We start from the raw sequence: 23,799 nt of genomic DNA on the forward strand, positions 1-23,799 counted from the left end.
AGGCTGCAAAGTCCGGGCAGGAGCACTCTATTCCTCAGGATGGAGGGGAGGGGATGGCCCCGGTACGTGAGGCCCCTCCTAAAGGAGTAAGTGGGGCCCTGCTTGTGGTGGGGGAGCCTGGGGAAACCGCCCATTCCGCCACTGCTACTGGGTCGGGTGCCCTGAATGAAGGGGAGGGCGAGGCCCCAGAGGGTCGGGCCTCCCAGCCGGAGTCCACCACCAACCAGGAGACACCCGACCCAGTTATAACTGAGAATGCTGCCCCATCTGCTGGGCCTGTGGGTGCTGGCGGAGTGGGAGATGGCCTCCTCTCGCCGCCTCCAGTCTCGGCTCCGGCTGGTTTCCCGGAGTCCGGAACTTCTGTCTCCCCTGGACCACTCATTGGCCTGGGGATGGAGGTGGAGGGGGGTCCTGAACCGCTGGTGCCTACAGGCTCCAGTTTCACAATAGAACCCAGAGAGGACTCCTCCGCCATCGATCCTGGGGGTGGGATCGTGACGGAGGCGGGACCAGCTGGCGCGGCCGAGACGTCCGCCCCACAGAGTGTGGTGGATGTGTCGGCCGCTGGCGGTGACAACCCGGAGGAGGATGGGGATTCGGTGCGGGGCACGGAGGATGATCTTGATTCCATCGCCAGTGAGGTGGTGGAGTCCCTCGTGCCTCCCACCGAATCTCCTCTCATCCCCACGGCGGAACTCCGGGATTTCCTCGCGGCTTGCAGAGGTTGCCGCAATAAAGTTCAGCTGGCCCTCGACCGTTGGTCGAATCTGGCGCTGATCATCCAGTCCGTCCGTGCCGCCCTTAAGATAGCGGGCAAGCGCGCGGACGTGAAACTGGTTGAGAGGCGCCGTTTTAATGTGTTCCTCAATGGGTTGCTGGGGGAGTGGAGGGCCAGGTGCACTTCCACTCCCTCCTCACAGTGAGGTGTTGGTGACGGGTTTTAAGTACCTTTGACATGAAGATAACCATAGCCAGCCTCAACATCAACGGCAGCAGAGGGGCTCACCGCAGATTTCACAATCTCTCAGTCCTTAGGGAAGGGAGATACGCGGTGAGCTTTCTGCAGGAAACCCACACCGTTCCGGGAGACGAAGCCACCTGGCTCCTGGAGTGGCAGGGTGGGGTCTACATGAGTCACCTCACCCCTATTTCTAGTGGGGTGGCTATCTTGTTGGCCCCGACTTTTCAGCCGGAGATCTTGGGGGTCAAGGAGCTAGTGCCGGGCCGCTTGCTCCACCTCGCCGTTCGCCTGGGTAGCGTGCCGCTCCACTTTGTGAACGTGTACGCGCCCAGGCCCGGCGCTTTGCAAGCGCGCTTCTTTGAAGAAGTGTCCGCTCTCTTGAGCTCCATCGATAGCGGCGAGTGCATCATCCTCGGGGGGGATTTCAACTGCACCCTCGAGGTGGGGGATCGCTCCAGTCCCCAGCGCGGCCAAGCGTCGGTGGAGAAGTTGAGGGGACTGATCAGCTCCCTTAACTTGGTGGACGTCTGGCGGAATCTCCATCCCGACTCCAGCGCCTTCACGTGGAGGTCTGGAGGAGGGGGGTCGCGAATCGACCGCCTCTACATTTCGCAGGCGTACGTCTCCCGCGTTTCGGCGGCCTCCATGCGGCTGGTGCCGTGCTCGGACCACCGCCTGGTGTGGGCGGAGTTCACTCCGCTCCGCACGCGGGCGGGGTCCGCGTACTGGCACTTTAACAACCGGCTGCTGGAGGACGTGCGATTTCGGGACTCGTTCTGTCGATTCTGGGCCGACTGGAGAAGGAAGCAGGGGGGCTTCCCCTCCTTGAGGCTATGGTGGGATGTGGGCAAGACTCACATCCGCGTCTTCTGTCAGGAGTACGCGAAGGGGTCGACCAAGAGGCGGGAAGCCGAGATCGGGCGCCTTGAGAGGGAGGTGCTCGACTTGGAATCCCGCCTCGGTCATGCCGTCGCGGACCCGGCCCTGTGGCAGGCGTACAAAGAGAAGAAGGGCGCGCTGAGGAACCTGCAGCTCATAGGGTCCCGAGGCGCGTACGTGAGGTCGCGGATCCAGATCCTGGAAGATTTGGACCGCGCCTCACCCTTCTTCTACTCGCTGGAAAAATGGCGGGGGGTCCGTAAGCAGCTCGTCGAGCTGCTGGCCGACGACGGATCCTCCATCACGGATCCGGAGGGAATGGGCCTCCTGGTCCGGACGTATTACAGTGCGTTGTTCTCTCCGGATCCGTCCAGCGAGGATGCGCGCAGAGTTTTGTGGGAGGACCTGCCGCAGGTCAGCCCGGAGGGCGCCGAAGGATTGGAGGCTCCGCTCACGTTGGCGGAGCTGACTGGCGCCCTCCACCAGCTCTCGAGGGGCAAATCCCCAGGGCTGGATGGGTTGACCGTGGAGTTCCTCAGGGCGTTCTGGGACGTCCTGGGGGACGATTACGCGCGGGTCCTGGGGGAAAGCCTGGCGACCGGGGAGATGCCCCTCTCGTGGCGCAGGGCGGTCATCGTCCTGCTGCCGAAGAGGGGCGATCTCCGCCTGCTTAAAAACTGGCGTCCGGTCTCCCTCCTCAGCACGGATTATAAGATCTTTGCCCGGGCTATGTCTACCCGCCTGGGCTCCGTGCTGGCCCACATGATCCACCCCGACCAGTCCTACACGGTCCCGGGCCGGTCCATCCAGGACAACATCCACCTGGTCCGGGACCTGGTCCATCTTTCCCAGAGGACTGGTCGGTCGGTCGCCTTTCTCTCCCTCGATCAGGAGAAGGCGTTCGACAGGGTGGATCACGATTACCTTTTCGGGACTCTGCGCGCTTTCGGACTCGGGCCGCATTTCGTGGCCCGGGTCCGACTTTTATACGCCGCCGCAGAGTGTCTAGTCAAAGTTAACGGGTCCTTGACGGCGCCCCTTCGATTTGGGAGAGGAGTGCGTCAGGGGTGCCCCATGTCCGGCCAATTGTATACCATCTGCGTGGAGCCCTTCCTGTGCCTGCTTCGCAGGAGGTTGACGGGATTGGCTCTGCGCGAGCCAGCCATGCGGGTCGTCCTCTCGGCTTACGCCGACGACGTGCTCCTCGCAATCACAGATCCCGTTGACTTGCGGAGGATGCGCGACTGCCAGCAGACCTTTTCTGCCGCGTCCTCCGCGAGGATCAATTGGGAGAAATGTTCCGGACTCCTGGTTGGTCAGTGGCGGGTGGACTCCCTGCCGGAGGAGATGACACCTTTTGCGTGGAGCACCACGCACCTCCTCTATCTGGGAGTCCACCTTAGCCCCGCTGAGGAAGCCTGGCCGGCAAACTGGCAGGAGTTGGAGGCGAAAGTCACCGCTCGGCTGGGGCGCTGGACAGGACTGCTCCGAGTGCTTTCCTACAGGGGCCGAGCATTGGTCATAAACCAACTGGTGGCCTCCATGCTGTGGTACCGGTTGGTCACTTTGGCCCCGCCCCCTGTATTTGCCACCAAGATCCAGAAGAAACTCGTCGATTTCTTCTGGGGCAAGAGGAAACACTGGGTCTCTGCCGCGGTCCTGAGTCTCCCGATCGAGGAGGGCGGTCAGTCGCTGGTGTGCGTCCGCACCCAGGCTGCGACTCTCCGCCTTCGGACCCTGCAGAGATACCTGTACGTCGAGCGTCCTCCCAGATGGTGTGCGCTGGCGACGTATTTTTTCCGCCAGTGTCACTGCCTTCAAGACGACACGCAGCTCCCGGTGGAGTCCGTTAGCCGCGCCTCTCTGAGGGAGTTGCCTGTCTTTTACCGGGATCTTTTCCGAGTCTGGAACATGGTCGCCTCCAGTCAGGGCGCTCCCCCGTCGGCGGAGGAGAGCGCCTCGGCTGTCCGGGCGGCCGACTCCGGGGACGGTCCGGCGGGCGGAGGAGTAGCCGAAACCCCCGGGACGCCCCTCACTGCGGGTGGCGAGGGGGCTCGGGAGTGCGGAGCGATCCCGGCCGAGCTGACCCCCGCTGGGCCGGAACTGCTCATCGGACCCAGGCCCCGAAACCCTCCTCGGGAGCCTGTCCCGCACAACCCGAGCCGCCTCTCGGAAATGCCCTCCGTGCCATTCCAATCGGCGCGGAGGGGTTTCCTGTACGGGCTGCTCCTGCACACTTTCCACTTCCTCGCCCTCGTCAGCCGGCCGGACACGCCCTGGCGGTCCGCGTTGCCATCTGGCGGCGAGGGGAAACCCCGATGGAGGTCTCTCTACGCGGGAGTCTTCCCCCTTTACATCGGGGACCTGGGGTGGAGGGTGCTGCACAGAGCAGTCCCGTGCAATAGGCTTTTAAGTAGGTTCACGGACTCCCAGGCCAGCTGTACTTTCTGCGGCCTGGACGAGTCCGTGTTCCACATTTATATGGAGTGTGCGAGGTTGCAGCCCCTATTTGAGTATCTGAGGGGGCTGCTCCTCAAATTCTGGCTGCACTTCAGTCCCACGCTCCTGATCTTTGGGCACCCGGTGCGGAGGGGCTTGGGCCGGGAGGAGGATCTCCTCGTCGGTCTGCTCCTGGGCCTGGCCAAGGTGGCAATTCACAGGTCCAGGTTGCGGGCCGTCGGGGGGTCCGTCCTCCCCGATTGCCTGCCCCTCTTCCGCGGTTACGTTCGCGCCCGGGTGTCCCTGGAAAAGGAGCATGCGGTGTCCGCCGGTACGCTTGAGGCCTTCCGCGACCGGTGGGCACCGCAGGGACTGGAGTGCATCGTCGACGCCGAGAATGGCATTTTAATTTGAGTTTTTTTTGTTTATTTATCTGGTTTTAATAAAGTTATTTTAAAAATATAAGTGTGTATATAAAGGGGGCCTGAGGAATAAAGGCCCCCTCGACATAAAAAATATATAAAGGGGGCCTGAGGAATAAAGGCCCCCTCGACATAAAAAATATATAAAGGGGGCCTGAGGAATAAAGGCCCCCTCGGCATAAAATATAAAAAAAAAAAAAAAAAACGGGGGGTTAGATACAGAGAAAAAAAGAAAAAAAAAAAAAAAAACGGGGTTAGATACAGAGTAAAGCTCCCTCTACACTGTCCCCATCAAACACTCCCAGGGCGGGTACATTATGGAACAGTGAAACTCATTCTACAGCTGGAATGTCCACACTGTTATTAATTTCCTCCTGGGACCATGAAATAGTGGATTGGATCAAGGAATACTGGATTGTACAGATGCATATTTGTCCCTTTACCCAGGAGTATCCTCCTCCATTTTATGTAGATTTTATTGTAATATTGATGTTCCTGTGGTCTACTTTCCAGAGACCGGCAGTTTTGTGAAGCAGCAATACTCCGACAACATCCGTTGGATCAGACAAGCAGCAAAACACGACTTGGTTTGTACAGCCTGAATTGGTACTTTTCCTGTTCTTTCTGGAGGATGTCGTCTGTAGCTGGACATCAGCCCCATGGGAACCCACCCAGGATGTCCCTAGAGTGCTCATAGCCCATGTGTAGATCCAGGCATTAAGTGTCAGTTGGCTATTAAACCCTGGGGTTGGTGACGGGTGTGGGGTGGACAGCCCAGCTTAGCCCAAGCATGGGATGCTGGATGACGATCAGGAGCCGGGACCTAGGCTGATCGGTTTGCTTCATTAAGAATCAAGCTGGGGAGTCCCTGCCTTGGCTGAGGTGAACTATTAGAGCACAGACCTGACATCTACTGGCGTGTGCATGTTGGTGCTGCACTGAATGGTGCTTGAACTGGAGAAAAGTTCCTGCAACATCTTTACCTTTGCACAATCCACACAATGCAGCTCTCCGGCAGTGAATGCACTGTAAATAAACTTGCTACTCCTGATTTAATGGAGCCTCAGTATTAAGCGCTGGGATGTGGCGTGGCGATGAGACCATTCACACATCCAACCGGCCAATGAGACATTGATATTCCAATTCACATTTTAGAAGCAATCCAATTCTTTATCTACAAAAAAATTTGGATGCAAAGGAAGTAATTCTCAACATTATAATATGCACAGCGACTGCTGTTCCCTATAATATACACAGTGCCTGCTGTTCTCTATAGTATACGCAGGAACTGCTATTCTCTGTAATATAAACAGGGGCAGCTCTTCCCTATAATCTACACAGTGGCTGCTATTCTCTATAATATACACGGGGGTTGCTATTCTCTATAATTTACACGGGGACTGATATTCTCTATAATATACACAGGGGCTGCTATTCTCTATAATATACACAGGGACTGCTATTCCCTATAATATACACAGGGACTGCTATTCCCTATAATATACACAGGGACTGATATTCCCTATAATATACACAGGGACTGAAATTCTCTATAATATACACAGGGACTGCTATTCCCTATAATATACACAGGGACTGCTATTCCCTATAATATACACAGGGACTGCTATTCCCCATAATATACACAGGGACTGATATTCTCTATAATATACACAGGGACTGATATTCTCTATAATATACACGGGGACTGCTATTCCCTATAATATACACGGGGACTGCTATTCCCTATAATATACACGGGGACTGATATTCTCTATAATATACACGGGGATTGCTATTCTCTACAATATATACGGGGACTGTTATTCCCTATAATATACACAGGGACTGATATTCTCTATAATATACACAGGGGCTGCTATTCTCTATAATATACACAGGAGTTGCTATTCTCTATAATATACACAGGAGTTGCTATTCCCTACAATATACACAGCTGCTGCTATCTTCTATAATATACACAGGGGCTGCTATTCCCTATAATATACACAGGGGCTGCTATTCTCTATAATATACACAGGGGCTGCTATTAGAACACAGAACATTACAGCGCAGTACAGGCCCTTCGGCCCTCGATGTTGCGCCGACCTGTGAAACCATCTGACCTAAATTATTCCATTTTCATCCATATGTCTATCCAATGACCACTTAAATGCCCTTAAAGTTGGCGAGTCTACTACTGTTGCAGGCAGGGCGTTCCACGCCCCTACTACTCTGAGTAAAGAAACTACCTCTGACATCTGTCCTATATCTATCACCCCTCAACTTAAAGCTATGTCCCCTCGTGTTTGCCATCACCATCCGAGGGAAAAGACTCTCACTATCCACCCTATCTAACCCTCTGATTATCTTATATGTCTCTATTAAGTTACCTCTCCTCCTCCTTCTCTCTAACGAAAACAACCTCAAGTCCCTCAGCCTTTCCTCGTAAGACCTTCCCTCCATACCAGGCAACATCCTAGTAAATCTCCTCTGCACCCTTTCCAAAGCTTCCACATCCTTCCTATAATGCGGTGACCAGAACTGCACGCAATACCCCAGGTGCGGCCGCACCAGAGTTTTGTACAGCTGCAGCATGACCTCGTGGCTCCGAAACGCGATCCCCCTACTAATAAAAGCTAACACACCATATGCCTTTTTAACAGCCCTATTAACCTGGGTGGCAACTTTCAGGGATTTATGTACCTGGACACCAAGATCTCTCTGCTCATCTACACTACCAAGAATCTTCCCATTAGCCCAGTACTCTGCATTCCTGTTACTCCTTCCAAAGTGAATCACCTCACACTTTTCCGCATTAAACTCCATTTGCCATCTCTCAGCCCAGCTCTGCAGCCTATCTATGTCCCTCTGTAACCTACAACATCCTTCGGCACTATCCACAACTCCACCGACCTTCGTGTCGTCTGCAAATTTACTAACCCACCCTTCTACACCCTCATCCAGGTCATTTATAAAAATGACAAACAGCAGTGGCCCCAAAACAGATCCTTGCGGTACACCACTAGTAACTAAACTCCAGGATGAACATTTGCCATCAACCACCACCCTCTGTCTTCTTTCAGCTAGCCAATTTCTGGTCCAAAGCACTAAATCACCTTCAATCCCATACTTCTGTATTTTCTGCAATAGCCTACCGTGGGGAACCTTATCAAACGTCTTACTGAAATCCATATACACCACATCCACGGCTTTACCCTCATCCACCTGTTTGGTCACCTTCTCGAAAAACTCAATAAGGTTTGTGAGGCACGACCTACCCTTCACAAAACTGTGCTGACTATCTCTAATGAACTTATTCTTTTCAAGATGATTATAAATCCTATCTCTTATAACCTTTTCCAACATTTTACCCACAACCGAAGTAAGGCTCACAGGTCTATAATTACCAGGGCTGTCTCTACTCCCCTTCTTGAACAAGGGGACAACATTTGCTATCCTCCAGTCTTCTGGCACTATTCCTGTCGACAATGACGACATAAAGATCAAGGACAAAGGCTCTGCAATCTCCTCCCTGGCTTCCCAGAGAATCCTAGGATAAATCCCATCTGGCCCAGGGGACTTATCTATTTTCACACTTTCCAAAATTGCTAACACCTCCTCCTTGTGAACCTCAATCCCATCTAGCCTAGTGGTCTGAATCTCAGTATTCTCCTCGACAACATTTTCTTTCTCTACTGTAAATACTGACGAAAAATATTCATTTAACGCTTCCCCTATCTCCTCTGATTCCACACACAACTTCCCACTACTATCCTTGATTGGCTCTAATCTAACTCTAGTCATTCTTTTATTCCTGATATACCTATAGAAAGCCTTAGGGTTTTCCCTGATCCTATCCGCCAATGACTTCTCGTGTCCTCTCCTTGCTCTTCTTAGCTCTCCCTTTAGATCCTTCCTGGCTAGCTTGTAACTCTCAAGCGCCCTAACTGAGCCTTCACGTCTCATCCTAACATAAGCCTTCTTCTTCCTCTTGACAAGCGCTTCAACTTCTTTAGTAAACCACGGCTCCCTCGCTCGACAACTTCCTCCCTGACTGACAGGTACATTCTTATCAAGGACACGCAGTAGCTGCTCCTTGAATAAGCTCCACATTTCGATAGTGCCCATCCCCTGCAGTTTCCTTCCCCATCCTACGCATCCTAAATCTTGCCTAATCGCATCATAATTTCCTTTCCCCCAGCTATAATTCTTGCCCTGCGGTATATACCTGTCCCTGCCCATCGCTAAGGTAAACCTAACCGAATTGTGATCACTATCACCAAAGTGCTCACCTACATCTAAATCTAACACCTGGCCGGGTTCATTACCCAGTACCAAATTCAATGTGGCATCGCCCCTGGTTGGCCTGTCTACATACTGTGTCAGAAAACCCTCCTGCTGGACAAAAACTGACCCATCTAAAGTACTCGAACTATAGTATTTCCAGTCAATATTTGGAAAGTTAAAGTCCCCCATAACAACTACCCTGTTACTCTCGCTCCTGTCGAGAATCATCTTTGCTATCCTTTCCTCTACATCTCTGGAACTATTCGGAGGTCTATAGAAAACTCCCAAACCTCTCCTCTCCTGTTTCTAACCTCGGCCCATACTACCTCAGTAGACGAGTCCTCAAACGTCCTTTCTGCCGCCGTAATACTCTCCTTGATTAACAATGCCACACCCCCCCCTCTTTTACCATCTTCTCTGTTCTTACTGAAACATCGAAATCCCGGAACCTGCAACATCCATTCCTGCCCCTGCTCTACCCATGTCTCCGAAATGGCCACAACATCGAGATCCCAGGTACCAACCCATGCTGCGAGCTCACCCACCTTATTCCGGATGCTCCTGGCGTTGAAGTAGACACACTTTAAACCAAGTTCTTGCTTGCCAGTGCCCTCTTGCGTCCTTGTAACCTTATCCCTGACCTCACTACTCTCAACATCCTGTACACTGGAACTACAATTTAGGTTCCCATCCCCCTGCTGAACTAGTTTAACCCCACCCGAAGACCACTAGCAAATCTCCCCCCCAGGATATTGGTACCCCTCTGGTTCAGGTGAAGACCATTCTGTTTGTAGAGGTCCCACCTACCCCAGAAAGAGCCCCAATTATCCAGGAAACCAAAACCCTCCCTCCTACACCATCCCTGCAGCCACGTGTTCAACTCCTCTCTCTCCCTATTCCTCGCTTCGCTAGCACGTGGCACGGGCAACCCAGAGATAACAACTCTGTTTGTTCTCACTCTAAGCTTCCACCCTAGCTCCCTGAATTTCTGCCTTAAATCCCCATCTCTCTTCCTACCTATGTCGTTGGTGCCTATGTGGACCACGACTTGGGGCTGCTCCCCCTCCCCCTTAAGGATCCCAAAAACACTATCCGAGACATCACGAACCCTGGCACCTGGGAGGCAACACACCAACCGTGAGTCTCTCTCGTTCCCACAGAACCTCCTATCTGTTCCCCTAACTATGGAGTCCCCAATGACTAATGCTCTGCTCCTCTTCCCTTTTCCCTTCTGAGCAACAGGGACAGACTCTGTTCCAGAGACCTGTACCCCATTGCTTACCCCTGGTAAGTCGTCCCCCCCAACAGTATCCAAAACGGTATACCTGTTGTTGAGTGAAACGGTCACAGGGGATCCCTGCACTGCCTGCTGGTTCCCTCTCCTTCCCCTGACGGTAACACATCTACCTACTTCTTTTACCTGAGGTGTGACTACCTCCCCATAACTCCTCTCAATAACCTCCTCCGCCTCCCGAATGATCCGAAGTTCATCCAGCTCCAGTTCTCTAACGCGGTTCTCGAGGAGCTGGAGTTGGGTGCACTTCCCGCAGATACAGTCAGCAGGGACACTCTTGGCGACACTTACCTCCCACATTCTGCAGGAGGAACATTCAACTGCCTTAACCTCCATTCCCACTATTCTAAATTCCCAGCAAATCTACAGAAAACCAAAAAAATGTCAAAAACTTGTTAGCTTAGCAATCCGACGGAAAGAACTTTTTTTTTTTGGTTAGAGGAGGAGGATGGGTGGGAGACACTACCCGAGTAGTGTTTCGGGTAAAGCAACTGCCCAAATATGTAACCTCACTTACCCAGCAGTCCCGCGTGCGCTCCGCCTATACACGAGAAATGCTCTGCTCCCGCTGTTCTCTCTTTCTCTATATTCCCTATAATATACAAAGGCAAGGAAATTATGATGAACCTTTATAAAACATTGGCTCGCCCTCAACTGGAATATTGTATTCAATTCTGGGCATCACAACTTAGGAAAGATTAAAGAGTCATACATGTATAGAAGGAGGCCATTCGGCCCATCACATCCATGCAGCTCTCTGCGGAACAATCCAGTCATCGAGTCAGAGAGTCATTTACGGCGCAGATGGAGGCCATTCAGCCCATTGAGTCCATGCTGGTTCTCCACGGAACAATCCAGTCATTGAGTCATAGAGTCATTTACGGCGCAGATGGAGGCCATTCAGCCCATTGAGTCCATGCTGGTTCTCCACGGACCTATGCTGTCAGTCCCACTACCCGGCTCAATCCCCTGCCAGTTAATTTCCTTCAAGTGCCCATTCAGTTTTCTTTTAAAAACATTGATTGTTTCTGCTTCCACCACCCTCGTGGGCAGTGAGTTCCAGGTCATTACCACCCGTTGTGTAAAAAATTTCTTCCTCACATTCCCCCTGCATCTCTTGCCCAAAACCTTCAATCTGTGTTCCCTAGTCCTTGTACCATCAGTTAATGGGAACAGTTTTTCCTTGTCTAACTTATCTAAGCCTGTCATAATCTTGTACACCTCTATCAAATCTCCCCTCAATCTCCTTTGCTCCAGGGAAAACAACCCCAGCTTTTCCAAACTAACCTTGTAACTAAAATCCCCCATCGCTGAAACCATTCTGGTAAATCTCCTCTGGCCCTCTCAAGGACCCTCACATCTTTCCTAAACTGTGGTGACCAGAACTGGACACAATACTCCAGTTGGGGCCTAACCAGAGCTTTATAAAGGTTCAGCATAACTTCCCTGCTTTTGTACTCAATGCCTCTATTTATGAAGTCCAAGATCCCATCTGCTTTACTAACCACTCTCTCAATATGTCCTGCCACCTTCAAAGATTCATGCACATACACATCCTTCACACTCTTTAGAACTGTGCCATTAAGTATATATTGCCTCTCCCTATCCCTTCTACCAAAGTGCATCACCTCATACGTGTCTGTATTAAATTCCATCTGCCACTTGTCTGCTCATTCTACCATTATGTCCCTCTGCAGGCAAATCATATCGTCCTCATTGTTTGTCACTCCTCCAAGCCTGGCAACATTGGCAAACCCTGAAATTTCATTCTGTATTCAAAGATCCAAGTCATTTATATATAGCAAAAAATGCAGTGGACCCAGCACTGACCCCTGGGGAGCACCAGTCTACCATCCTCCAATTCGAAAAACAAGCATTCACCACGACTTGCTGCCCTCTGTCCCCAAGCCAATCCTCCATCCAGTTGGACACTGACCCTCCTATTCCATGACCATCAATTTTGTCAACCAGCCCCTTATATGGTATCCTATCAAGTGCCCTCCCAAAATCCATACAGACAGCATCCACCACTTTCCCCCATCCACCGCACTCCCCCATCCACCGCACTCCCCCATCCACCACATTCCCCCATCCACCACATTCCCCCATCCACCGCACTCCCCCATCCACCACATTCCCCTAGCCACCTTCCCTGTTACTTCATTGAAAAATCCATCTGATTAGTGAAACATGAACTGCCTTTCACAAATCTCAATGCTCTGTTTTCCATGTTTGGACCAAGGCTGTAATGCAATCTGTTGCCAAGTGGCCCTGGCAGAACCCAAACTGAGCATCGGTAAGCAGGTTATTGCTAACATTAGAGAGGGTGCAGAAAAGATTCACGAGAATGGTTCCAGGGATGAGGAACTTCAGTTATGTGGAGAGACAGCATTTCCAAGGCTTAATGGACTCGGTTGAAATTTCCTGCCTCCGTTTTTCAGGTGGTCGGATCTCAAGCTCGGATTCTGTACTCAGACCAGAAAGGACGAATGAAGATAGCGGTTGCAATAAACCAGGCTATTGCTGCAGGCAAGATCAAGGTAACAACAACTTTATACATATATATATATATATATAGCACCTTTAATGCCACCAAACATCCCAAGGTGCTTCACGGGCAATTTGACCGAGCCACATAAGGGGATATTGGGGCAGATGACCAAACGCTTGGCTAAAAAGGTAGGTTTTAAAGATCATCTTAAAGGATGAAAGACAGGTAGAGAAGCGGAGAGGTTTAGGGAGGGAATTCTAAAGCTTAGAGCTCAGGAAGCTGAAGGCACAGCCAGCAATGGTGGAGCAATTAAAATCAGCAATGCTCAAGAGGTCAGAATTGGATAAGCTTAGAGATCTCAGAGGGTTGTGGGCTGGAGGAGGTTACAGAGATAGGGACAGATGAGGCCATGAAAGGATTTCAAAATAAGGATAGGAATTGTAAAATCGAGGTGTTGTTTAACCGGATCTATTGTAGGTCAGAGAGGACAGAGGTGATGGGAGAACAGGGCAGTGCAAGTTAGGACATGGGAAGCAGAGCTTCGGATAAACTCAGGGTTACAGACAGTAGAACATGGGAGACCAGCCAGGAGTGTGTTGGAATAGTCAGGTCTAGGGATGAGTGTTTCAGCAGCAGATGAGCTGAGGCAGGGACGGAGTTTGGTGATGTTATTGAAATGAAAATAGGAGGTCTTAGTAATGGCATGTAAATGTGATTGGAAGCTCATCTCGGGGTCAAAATATGACACCAAGGTTGCAAACAGACTGGTTCAGCCTCAGGGAGAGGGATGGAGTTGGTGGCTAGGGAACGGAGTTCGTAGCAGGGACTGAAGACAAGGGCTTTGATCGTCCCAATATTTAATTGGAGGAAATTTCAGCTCATCCAGTACTGGATGTCGGATAAGCAGTCTGATAATTTAGAGACAACGGAGAGGTCGAGAGATGTGGCGGTGAGATAGAACTAGGTATTGTCAGCGTACATGTGTAAACTAATGTGTTGTTGAGCGCAGCATGTAGATGAGAAATAAGAGGGTGCCAAGGATAGATCCTAGGGGGAAACCAGAGGTAAAGGTGCAGCGTAAACAATGTTTACATTTTAAAAAAATCATAGAATCATAGGAAGGAGGCTATTCAGCCCATCATGCCTGTGCCAGCTCTTTGTAAGAGCTATCCAATTAGTCCCACACCCCTGCTCTTTCCAGTCAGTCCTGAAATTTCTCCTTTTCAAGTATTTATCTCATTCCCTTTTGAAAGTTATTCATGAATCTGCTTCCACCGCCCTTTCAGACAGCGCGTTCCAGATCACAACAACTCACTGCGTAAAAAAACATTCTCCTTATCTCTGCTCTGGCATTTTTTGTCGTCTTCCTTAAATCTGTGTCCTCTGGTTACCGACCCTCCTGCCGTTTCTCCTTATTTACTCCATTAAAACATTTCATAATTTTGAACACCCCTATTAAATCCCCCTTAACTTTCTCTGCTATAAGAACAGCCCTTGCTTCTTCAGTCTCTCCACATAACTGAATTCCTTCATTCATGTCTATCCTATCAAATCCTTTCATAATTTTAAAAGCCTCTGTCAGGTCAACTCTCAGCTTTCTCCTTTTGAGAGAAAAGAGCCTCAACATGTTCAATTTTTCCTGAAAGTTAAAATCTCTCAGTTCTGGTGTTATACAGAATATTCAGGTTTTCTAACATTCCCCCCTTTCCTTACATCCCCTTCCTTCCCTCCTTCTCTTCCCCTCCTCTCCCCTCTCCTCCACTCACCTCTCCTCATATCCTATCCCTTACTCTCCCATTCTTTCCCCTCCTCTTGAAGTTCAGGTGAAATCCTCCACAAGCGAATGAGCTGCCGATAGTCACTAAGAGTTAAATTTCACACAAAATAATCTCATTCGAGTTTAACAGAACCTCTTCTCAACTCGACAGGCTCCCGTGGTGATTAGCCGAGACCACCATGATGTCAGTGGAACGGACAGCCCATACAGAGAAACCTCAAATATTTACGATGGATCAGCATTTTGCGCAGGTTGGTGTCATTTGCTGAATGGACTCTGTAGTGAAGCATCTGTGTACATAGGAATTGGAGGAGGCCATTCAACCCTCTTGGCCTGTTCTATCATTCAATTAGATTGCGACTGATCTGTAATTCTATCTACCCACCTTGGTAACATAACCTTTATGTAACAACAACCTATCAATTTCAATTTTGAAATTTCAATTGATCTTGAGCCACAGATTCTAATAGCACAGAAGGAGGCCATTTGACCCATCATACCTGTGCTGGCTCTTTGAAAGAGCTGTCCAATTTAGTCCCATTCCCCTGCTTTTTCCTCATAACTCTGCTAATTATTCCTCGTCATGTACCTGTTCAATTGCCTTTTGAAAGTTCTATGGAATCTGATTCCTCCAGGTTGTGCATTCCTGACCTTAATAACCCACTGGGTGAAGAAATTTCTCCTCATTTTCTCTCTAGTTCTTTTGCCAATTATTCTAAATCTGTGTCCTCTTGTTACTCACCCACTTGCCAGAGGAAACAGTTTCTCCATCAAACCCCTCATAATTTTGAATTCCTCCATCATTAACCTTCTCTGCTGTATGGAGAACAATGCCAGCTTCTCCAGTCTCTTCACAGCACTGAAGTCCCTCATCCCTGGTATCATGGTGGTAAACCTTCGCTGTATGCTCTCCTGGTCTGATGTTTAACTCTGTTTATTTTCTCCTCCAATTTCCTCCTATCCTGTCCTGAAGGGACTGACTCTTGCTGGGCTATTTTTCCATAAGCAGTGGTAACCCTCCATTACCTCATCCAAATGTCCAAGTCCACCATGGGGGGGCATCACGGGTCAAGCCAGCTCTCATCATCCATGGACATCCCAGCAGGAATCACTAGATCGTGACCAAGAATTGGAAACATGTCTGATTTTTCTCCTCAGCTTGCCCAGTGATATTGAGAGTAAAGGAACCTTCCATCAACAAGGCTAAGGCCAACTAACTCAGCATGTTGATCAAACTATTATGGCTGGAGTGTCTCAGTGCCACCCCGCACAGGTCATTGGGATACCCCAGGCTGGATTTTGATCGTGCGATAGGGGGAGGACCGGAGGCGGGCAGGCCGGAATTTTCCCCCAACCACCATTGTGCCAGTTCGCTGGCACAGTTCTGCCCCAAGTCATTTTCAAAAAGACCAGGTTGGGTCGGAGTAGCTGCCCTCCCACAAGCGGCGGGCAGCCAATAAAGGTAATTAAAAGACCAATGAAGGCCCCTCTCCTGCGCCAACTGGAATTTTCCAGTCGGCCGGTGGGCCCCCTGCAGTAGCCAAGACATGACCATTGAAAAGAGAAGCCCTCCTTCAGCTGCCATTTCGCAATGGCCATAGCTGCAATTGGAGGCCAGCAGGGCAGTCGATGTGTCATTTCCAGCAGGCCTCCTATTGGCTCTCCAGCCTCGAGAGCCTGCCTGCTGTTCTTCGTTGATTGGCAAGCACACCCTCCGGCTATTATTTGGCCTGGCACTGACAAATCACATTGAGGGTTTACTTCTGACACGTTGTGATGTCAGGACCTGGACGTTCTCCCAACATTGGGTTCTCAATACCAGAAGGAAAATCCATCCCCCATCTCTGATACGGCGGTAATCTTATTAGCAGAATTACTGTACATCAGGAGTTGATTGCCTCAAATATTACGGATTGGCAGATTGATGAATTGTTGTTTCAGACACTTACAATAAATATTTGGCTCAAATTCCTGCAACACGGATTGAGAGAATCATTGATCTAAGCAAGATGCTATTTTCACTAACCTGAACTTCAGAGCACACGGATCTCAGGAAGCTGCAACAAGGCTAAGCTCCACCCACCCAACACCAAGTCCACAACCACTCATGCAACCACAGTGGGAAGGGGACTTTGGTCAAATCTTGGGGTGGGCATTTAAAAGGCCACAGATCGCAACAGCAAGTGTGTTGCACATGTCAAGGCCTCTCCATGACTGATTTTGCTGCCTTGGCCCAGGAACAGACTTGGCTCAGGCACTTGTGCAGGGAACTATGGGCAGAAACAGGAGCGCAACTGCAGGCCGCTCAGCCCCGGGGGCCTTCTGGTAGCTCAAGAGTGGCAGAAGGTCCAATGATCCGGGGGGAGGGGGGCGCAAAACTCTCACCTTCTGGAATGCTCATCCGCTGCTGAAAGCCTCATTCATGCCTTTGTTACCTCTGGTCTTGACTATTCTAATGCACTCCTGACCGGCCTCCCATCTTCCCCTCTCTACAAATCAGCTCATCCAGAGCTCTGGCGCCCTGTCCCCAAACTTGTCCTAAGACCCATTCACCCATCACCTCCTATGCTCGCTGACCTACATTGGCTCCCAGTCCTGCAACGCCTCGGTTTTAAAATTCCCATCCTTGTTTTCAAATCCCTCCCTATCTCTGAAATCTCCAGCCCCACAACCTTCCAAGATATCTGCACTCCTGTAATTCTGGCCTCTTGCCCATCCCCAATTTCCATCGCTCCACCATTGGCGGCCGTGCCTTCAGCTGCCTGGGTCTCAAGCTCTGGAATTCCTCCCTAAACCTCGCTACCTCTCTGTCTCGCTTTCCACCTTTAAGATACTCCTTAAAACCTACCTCTTTGACGAAGCCTTTGGCCCAATATCTCCTTATGTGGCTTGGTGTCATATTTTTTGTTTGATAATTGCTCCTGTGAAGCATCTTGGGACATGTTTTACCACATTAAAGGCGCTATATAAATACACGTTGTTGCTCCTCTTCAGCTTACTCTTCAGAGACCATGCCCACCCCAAACACAAGCTTCACTAACAGTATTCTGGGTTGTCCCATGGACATATGTGGAAAAGTAATAGGAGAACACTCAATGCCATGGGAGGGCAGCGTGATACCTGGATGATGTTTGCTTTTTTTATTCTTTGTGGGCTTTGCTGGCAAGGCCAGCATTTGTTGCCCGTCTCTAATTGCCCTTGAACTGAGTGGCTTGCTCGGCCATTTAGGAGGGCAATTAAGAGTCAACCACATTCTGTGGGTCTGGAGTCACATGTAGTCCAGACCAGGTAAGGACGGCAGATTACCTTCCCTCAAGGACATTAGTGAACCAGATGGATTTTTACAACAATCAGTGATAGATTCGTGGCACCATTATTGATTTCAATTCCAGATTTTTCTAATTAATTGAATTTAAATTCCACCAATTACTATGGTGGGATTTGAACCCACGTCCCCAAGGCAATAGCCTAGGCCTCTGGATTATTAGTCCAGTGACATTACAGCTACACCACCGTCTCCCCCTATCAGGAGCCAAACATCACCCATAATGAACGGTTAACTAACAGCGGCTGTATCCATTCTCTCTTTTCCCAGACATGGCAGTGCAGAACTTTGTTGGTGATTCTTTCCGAGGAGCGACTTGGGTGGCTTTGCACAACGGCGGAGGTGTGGGATGGTGAGTGTCAATGGCGGAGGTGTGAGATGGTGAGTGTCAATGGCGGAGGTGTGGGATGGTGAGTGTCAATGGCGGAGGTGTGGGATGGTGAGTGTCAATGGCGGAGGTGTGAGATGGTGAGTGTCAACGGCGGAGGTGTGAGATGGTGAGTGTCAACGGCGGAGGTGTGGGATGGTGAGTGTCAACGGCGGAGGTGTGAGATGGTGAGTGTCAACGGCGGAGGTGTGGGATGGTGAGTGTCAATGGCGGAGCTGTGGGATGGTGAGTGTCAATGGCGGAGGTGTGAGATGGTGAGTGTCAATGGCGGAGCTGTGGGATGGTGAGTGTCAATGGCGGAGGTGTGAGATGGTGAGTGTCAATGGCGGAGGTGTGAGATGGTGAGTGTCAATGGCGGAGGTGTGGGATGGTGAGTGTCAATGGCGGAGGTGTGGGATGGTGAGTGTCAATGGCGGAGGTGTGGGTTGGTGAATGGCAATTGAAACATGCTATTGGTGCATTGCCTTCAGGAGTGAACCTTCGACTGGGCGGTAGCATTCCCCACTTCAGAGGCAGGAGATGAAAGGTTTGAACCCTCACGAATGGAGACTGCAGTAGAATCATACAGCACAGAAGGAGGCCATTCAGTTTATTGTACTATGCTGGCTCTTTGAAAGAGCTATCAACAATAACAACTCATAGTTATATAGCGCCTTTCATGTAATAAAATGTCCAAAGGCTTCTCAGGAGCATTATCAAACAAAATATGACACTGAGCCACATAAGTAGATATTAGGGCAGATGAGCAAAAACTTGGTCTCAAAAGAAGGTTTTAAGGAGCATCTTAAAGGTGGAAAGTGAGGTAGTGAGGCAGTGAGGTTTAGGAAGGGAATTCCAGAGTTTAGGGTACAGGCCAATGATGAAGCAATGAAAATCGGGGATGCTCATGAAGCTGGAATTAGAGGAGTGCAGAGATCTGAGTGAGTTCTAGGGCTGGAGGAGATTACAGAGATAGGGAGGAGGAAGGTCGTGCGGGCCTACTGTCTCCCCATAGTCCTGCGTATGGAACAGAGTCACCAGCGGGGACTCGCATCCAGACAGACTGACCACTGGTTCAGGGGGTAGTGCCATCATCTCTGGGTCAGAACGGCTGAGTTTGAGCCCCAGTGCAGACATTCTCAATGGGTGGAGATCAAAGAGCCAGCTCTGAATACTGGGTTAACGTCCAGCGGGGGCACTTTGGGTACTCCTGGCTCTCCTGCCACCCAACATTTTAAGGGTAGGCGGGGCTCTTTGTCCTTGGTTACAACCCACCAAAGAGAATTTAAAACCCATTGAGGAGGCAATGGGAAACAACCTGAGCTGCTCTTCCCTCTTGTGAGTGACTCAAGTGTGGGTGACAGTGGAGAGGTGTTGGAGGAGGATGGTGTGGTGAACCATGTCAAAGGCTGCAGATGGGACAAGAAGGACGAGGAGGGAATGTTTGTCACAGTCACATAAGATGTCATTTGTGACTTTGATAAGAGCTGTTTCGTTACTGTGACGGGGCAGAGACCTGATTGAAGGGATTCAAACATGGAGTTCTGGGAAAGATGGGAATGGATTTGGGATGCGACAACACATTCAAAGGTTAATTTAACCCTTTTAGTGCTGTTATCTTTCTGGTGAATCTGCACTGCACCCCTTCCAAGGCCAGTATACCCTTCCTCAGGTGCGGTGTCCAGAACTGAACAAAGTTACTCCAGATGGGGTCTAACCAGAGCTCTGTACAACTGTAACATAACTTTCACCCCTTTGTATGGGGAAATCAGTGGAATAATAATCCAGCGGGTTCAATGAAGGGCCCTAAAGGATTACCTCTCATATGGTGAAGATGAAAATCTATGCCCAGATATCCAGCATCTGTTCAACATTTGGGTTCTGGCACCGAAAGCCCTGGTGTCAGATACTGTTGAATTCTTTTTAATATCGTCTGTAATAGTCCATAAATATTATTTCCCTTGTGGTTTCAATGACGTTAACTCTCAACAACAGTGAATATTTCTGTTGTGAAGATTTAATTCAACTCTTAATGTAACTGTGAGCTGTCAGTAGGGTGAGATATTGCCCACATTTCAGCATGAACCTTACTGCATCTCCTCCACATTTACTTTCATCATTAAACAGTTCCTCAGGGTAGTGTCCTAGGCCCAACCATCTTCAGTTGCTTCATCAATGAGCTTCCCTCCATTATAAGGTCAGATGTGGGATGTTCGCTGATGATTGCACAGTGTTCAGTACCATTCATAATCATAGAGTCAGAGACTTATACAGCGCAGAAACAGGCCCTTCGGTCCATTATGTCTGTACCGGCCATCAAGCACCTAACTATTCTAATCCAATTTTCCAGCACTTGGCCCATAGCCTTGTATGCTATGGCGTTTCAAGTGCTCATCTTAATACTTCTTAAATGTTGTGAGGGTTCCTGCCTCTACCACCTCTTCAGGCAGTTTGTTCCAGATTCCAACCACCCTCTGGGTGAAAAATGTTTTCCTCAAATCCCCTCTAAACCTCCTGCCCCTTACCTTAAATCTATGCCTCTGCTAAGGGAAAAAGTTTCTTCCTATCTACCATATCAATACCCCTCATAATTTTGTATACCTCAATCATGTCCCCCCTCAGCCTTCTCTGCTCGAAGGAAAACAACCTTAGCCTTTTCAGTCTCTCTTCATTTCTGAAATGCTCCAGCCCAGGCAACATCCTGGTGAATCTCCTCTGTACCCTCTCCAGTGCAATCACATCCTTCCTATTGTGTGGTGCCCAGAATTGTACACAGTACTCCAGCTGTGGCCTTACTAGCGTTTTATACAGCTCCATCATAACCTCCCTGCTCTAATATTTCTATACCTCGGCTAATAAAGGCAAGTATCCCATATGTCTTCCTAACCACCTTATCGACCTGTGCTGCTGCCTTCAGTGACCAAGGCCCCTCTGACCCTTTGTACTTCCTAGGGTCCTACCATCCATTGTATATTCCCTTGCCTTGTTAGTCCTCCCAAAATGCATCACCTCACACTTCTCAGATTAAATTCTATTTGCCACTATTCTGCCCATCTTACCAGCCCATCTATATCGTCCTGTAATCTAAGGCTTTCCTCCTCACTATTTACGACACCACCAATTTTCGTGTCATCTGCAAACTTACTGATCATACCTCCTATATTCACGTCTAAATCATTAATGTACACTACAAACAGCAAGGGTCCCAGCACCGATCTCTGTGGTACATCACTGGTCACACATTCCACTTGCAAAATCAACCATCAACCATTACCCTCTGCCTCCTGCCACTAAGCCAATTTTTGATCCAATTTGCCAAATTCGCAACTCCTCAGATACTGAAGCAGCCCATGTCCATATACAGCAAGACCTGGACAATATCCAGGCTTGGGCTGATAAGTGGCAAGTAACATTTGTGCCACACAAGTGCCAGGCAATGACCATCTCCAACAAGAGAGAATCTAACCATCTCCCATTGACATTCAACGGCATTACCATCGCTGAATCCCCCACTATCAACATCCTAGGGGCTACCATTGACCAGAAACTGAACTGGAGTAGCCATAGAAATACCGTGGCTACAAGAGCAGGTCAGAGGCTGGGAATTCTGTGGCGAGTAACTCACCTCCTGACTCCCCAAAGCCTGTCCACCATCTACAAGGCACAAGTCAGGAGTGTGATGGAATACTCTCCACTTGCCTGGATGGGTGCAGCTCCAACAACAATCGAGAAGCTCAACACCATCCAGGACAAAGCAGCCCGCTTGATTGGCACCTCATCTACAAACATTCACTCCCTCCAGCACCGATGCACAGTGGCAGCAGTGTGTACCATCTACAATGCACTGCAGCAATGGACCAAGGCTCCTTAGACAGCACCTTCCAAACCCACGACCTCTACCACCTCAAAGGACAAGAGCAGCAGATGCATGGGGACATCACCACCTGCAAGTTCCCCTCAAACTCACACACCATCCTGACTTGGAACTATATCGCCGCTGCTTCACTGTCGCTGGGTCAAAATCCTGGAACTCCCTTCCTAACAGCACTGTGGGTGTACCTACCCCAAATGGACTGCAGCGGTTCAAGAAGGCAGCTCACCACCACCTCCTCAAGGGCAGTTAGGAATGGGCGATGCCCACATCCCATGAACGAATAAAAAAAAAATGTCTTAAGCTTAAACTCTAATTCGGTTAACACCTACGGACACATGACATGCCCACGCTAGCATGCATACGCGATACACACATGCAAATAGAGACAAAAAAGAGAATAAAATATAAAGTGAAATACTTGAGGCAATACCTGAAGAGTTTTTGTTACGGTTCTTCGAGCTTACTGTAGAGTCCCTGATTATCGGTAATTCTTGCTTTTCGTTGGGGCCCAGTATTCTTCTTAAACCTTGTTCGCTGTAGGAGACTTTTCTCTCTTGGGGTTCATGTGACTTCAGTGGATTCAGAGGCTTGTGAGAAAGAGATGGGAGCAGACAGGAGAGATCTTCTCAGTTCAGGGGCAAACAGACACTCCAAGTTCAAACTGTTTGTACATTTCAGAAAAAACTCAGGTTGCCAAGCAGGTTAGTCAGAACAAAACTCAGCACAGTACTGCCACAGGAGAGGGCAGCTGTCGTTGAAATGGAATAAAGTTGCTCTGGTGCTTTACTGTACGGTCACAAACTGTCCAGGATTGGGCAGGAGTTCCCAGGAATTGATGATTAATCACCCGACACTGCTAGGAACAATATGGCAGAAATATCATGGGAGCGTTAAAAAATAGTGTCTTTTTTCATTTTCTTTCATTACATTCCTTTATTATTTATAAACATGTTGCAGATGGGAAAAAAGCTAAGAGTCAAGAATCAACCACTTTACTCTGTATCTCACCCGTGCTGTACCTGCCCTGAGAGTCTTGGATGGGGACAGTGTAGAGGGAGCTTTACTCTGTATCTAACCCCGTTTTTTTTTTTCTTTACAGATAAATAAAACAAAACTTAAATTAAAATGCCATTCTCGGCGCGATTATGCACTCAAGTCCCTGCGGTGCCCACGGGTCACGGAAGGCCTCAAGCGTACCGGCGGACACCGCATGCTCCTTCTCCAGGGACACCCGGGCGAGAACGTAACCTTGGAAGAGGGGCAGGTAATCAGGGAGGACGGAAACCCCCCCCCCTCCAACGGCCCGCAGCCTGGACCTGTGAATTGCCACCTTGGCCAGGCCCAGGAGCAGACCGAAGAGGAGATCTTCCTCCCGGCCCAAGCCCCTCCACACCGGGTGCCCAAAGATCTGGAGCGTGGGGCTGAATTGCAATCAAAACCTGAGGAGCAGTCCCTTCAAATACTCAAATAGGGGCTGCAACCTCGCACACTCCATATTTATGTGGAACACAGACTTGTCCAGGCCGCAGAAATTACAGGCGGCCTGGGAGTCCGTGAACCTACTTAACAGTCTATTGCACGGGACTGCTCTGTGCAGCACCCTCCACCCCAGGTCCCCGATGTAAAGTGGGAGGACTCCCATGTAGAGACACCTCCACTGGGGTTTCCCCTCGCCGCCAG

General features: G+C 49.9%; 1 protein-coding gene across 2 annotated transcripts in view; it reads left to right on the top strand.

The window, feature by feature from the left end:
• Positions 1-23,799, top strand: part of uroc1 (urocanate hydratase 1) — a 117,126-nt gene that overhangs the window by 80,051 nt on the left and 13,276 nt on the right. For both annotated transcript variants that reach the window (XM_068052194.1, XM_068052193.1), the window contains exons 15-18: positions 5,215-5,288; positions 12,727-12,825; positions 14,705-14,804; positions 18,149-18,230. In XM_068052194.1, the coding sequence (XP_067908295.1) occupies positions 5,215-5,288; positions 12,727-12,825; positions 14,705-14,804; positions 18,149-18,230 (355 nt within the window). The remainder of the gene's footprint in view (positions 1-5,214; positions 5,289-12,726; positions 12,826-14,704; positions 14,805-18,148; positions 18,231-23,799) is intronic.

The sequence above is a fragment of the Heterodontus francisci genome, chromosome 19 (assembly GCF_036365525.1).
Source record: "Heterodontus francisci isolate sHetFra1 chromosome 19, sHetFra1.hap1, whole genome shotgun sequence".
In the NCBI taxonomy this organism is placed as follows: domain Eukaryota; kingdom Metazoa; phylum Chordata; class Chondrichthyes; order Heterodontiformes; family Heterodontidae; genus Heterodontus; species Heterodontus francisci.